At 41.1% G+C, this 1,497-nt stretch overlaps 1 protein-coding gene across 1 annotated transcript in view; it reads right to left on the minus strand.

Moving 5' to 3' along the window:
- stag3 (STAG3 cohesin complex component) overlaps positions 1-1,012 on the minus strand; it is a 15,957-nt gene extending 14,945 nt beyond the window's left edge. Inside the window, exons 1-2 of the mRNA XM_016522992.1 lie at positions 867-1,012; positions 190-387 (exon numbers count right to left, since the gene is read on the minus strand). Coding sequence (XP_016378478.1) covers positions 190-387; positions 867-1,007 — 339 coding nt within the window. The 5' untranslated portion in view covers positions 1,008-1,012. The remainder of the gene's footprint in view (positions 1-189; positions 388-866) is intronic.
- Positions 1,013-1,497: the final 485 nt, after the last annotated feature.

Raw genomic sequence — 1,497 nt, forward strand, 5'->3', positions numbered from 1 at the left:
GACACTCACACCACACAGACACACACACACACACACCACACTCACACAGACACACACACACGCACACGCACACGCACACACACACACACACACACACACAATCGATCATATATCAGTGCAGTATGGTTGTATATATGACTGGATCTGATCATCAGAGCAGCACATAACGTGTTTTTAAGCTAATCACACCTTGTCGTGCAGCATCCAGCCCACGTATTTGAGGTGCTCGTCATTGAGGAAAGAGGCGGGGTTTTCTCTGAGCCACACCCCCATCTCCTCCATGCAGACGGCCCGGATTTCAGGAACTCTGTCCCGATACCGATGAATGAAAACACCCTTAAAGATCCCGTTCATTAGAGAGCGCAAGTCCTCCTGATGCTCCAGCAGCTGCCACACACACACACCGTTAAGTCACGTCACATTAATTTCTACAGCACTTTATATGATACAGATTCAAAGCAGCACTTTATATGATACAGCAGCTTCACAGTAATAAACAGCAAAGTAACAATCGATGCAAACTTCAAAAATGAGGCAAATCCAAAATTCTGCTATGAAGCAGCTGTAGCAGGATGACAGTCACCATCTCTCCACAGACGCACAGATGATGAACTGCTTAGTGATGGCAGCGAGTTTGGCACTACACCAAAACGTAAAAAATCCAAACCTTTACAGACTTACACTTCAATTAACAACTATTATAAAGCAAAATTATCCAACTTTATCAGCATACATACAGTATATCCACATAAAGCCATGTGTCTAACCAAAGGGGTTTAAAAGACACTTAATATATTCAGTGATATTATTGATTCGACGGCACTGACACTATCAGATAACACTGAGTGTGTGTGTGTGTGTTTAACCTCTCTGTAAGAGTCCTCCAGTTCTTCTATTCGGTCTATGGCTCTGTGTTCAACTGACTTGTTCTTCTCCAGCTCACAGCGTCTCCGGGTCATCAGCGCTTGAGCGTTTACCTCCGCAGCGACGGACACTATCGACGACATCAACCGCATGGCTACACACACACACACACACACACACACAAGAGAGAGAGGTGTGTGTGTGGTTAAACAATAAAAAAGGTTAAATAAAAACAAGAAATAAATCCTATATTTAAAAGAAATACTCATAATATATATAAATCCTTTTCTTTCAGACTGTCACATTTTCTGTTGCAGACGAATCACAACAAAATACGATGAATGGGTACTATATTATTATGGGATCAATCAGGGCCTCCTGATCCACTAACTGAACTGTAGTAAACGCGATACAATGGCAAGTGGAAATATTGGTTTAATTAAGATATAGTATATGTTTGAACCAGAAACTGATTCGGAAGAATAAGGAGAAAGAGAGAATTATACAGGGTCGTTTACAAGTCGATGTATCAGAATGATCATTCGTTTTATCGCTCTGTCAGACTATCATGTAATTGATATAATTAGCCCTTTGGCTTCACTATGTTATCAAACAGCTAATAATGTTGTTAAG

Source organism: Sinocyclocheilus rhinocerous, unplaced genomic scaffold (assembly GCF_001515625.1).
Source record: "Sinocyclocheilus rhinocerous isolate Xijiao unplaced genomic scaffold, SAMN03320098_v1.1 scaffold2736, whole genome shotgun sequence".
Classification (NCBI taxonomy): domain Eukaryota; kingdom Metazoa; phylum Chordata; class Actinopteri; order Cypriniformes; family Cyprinidae; genus Sinocyclocheilus; species Sinocyclocheilus rhinocerous.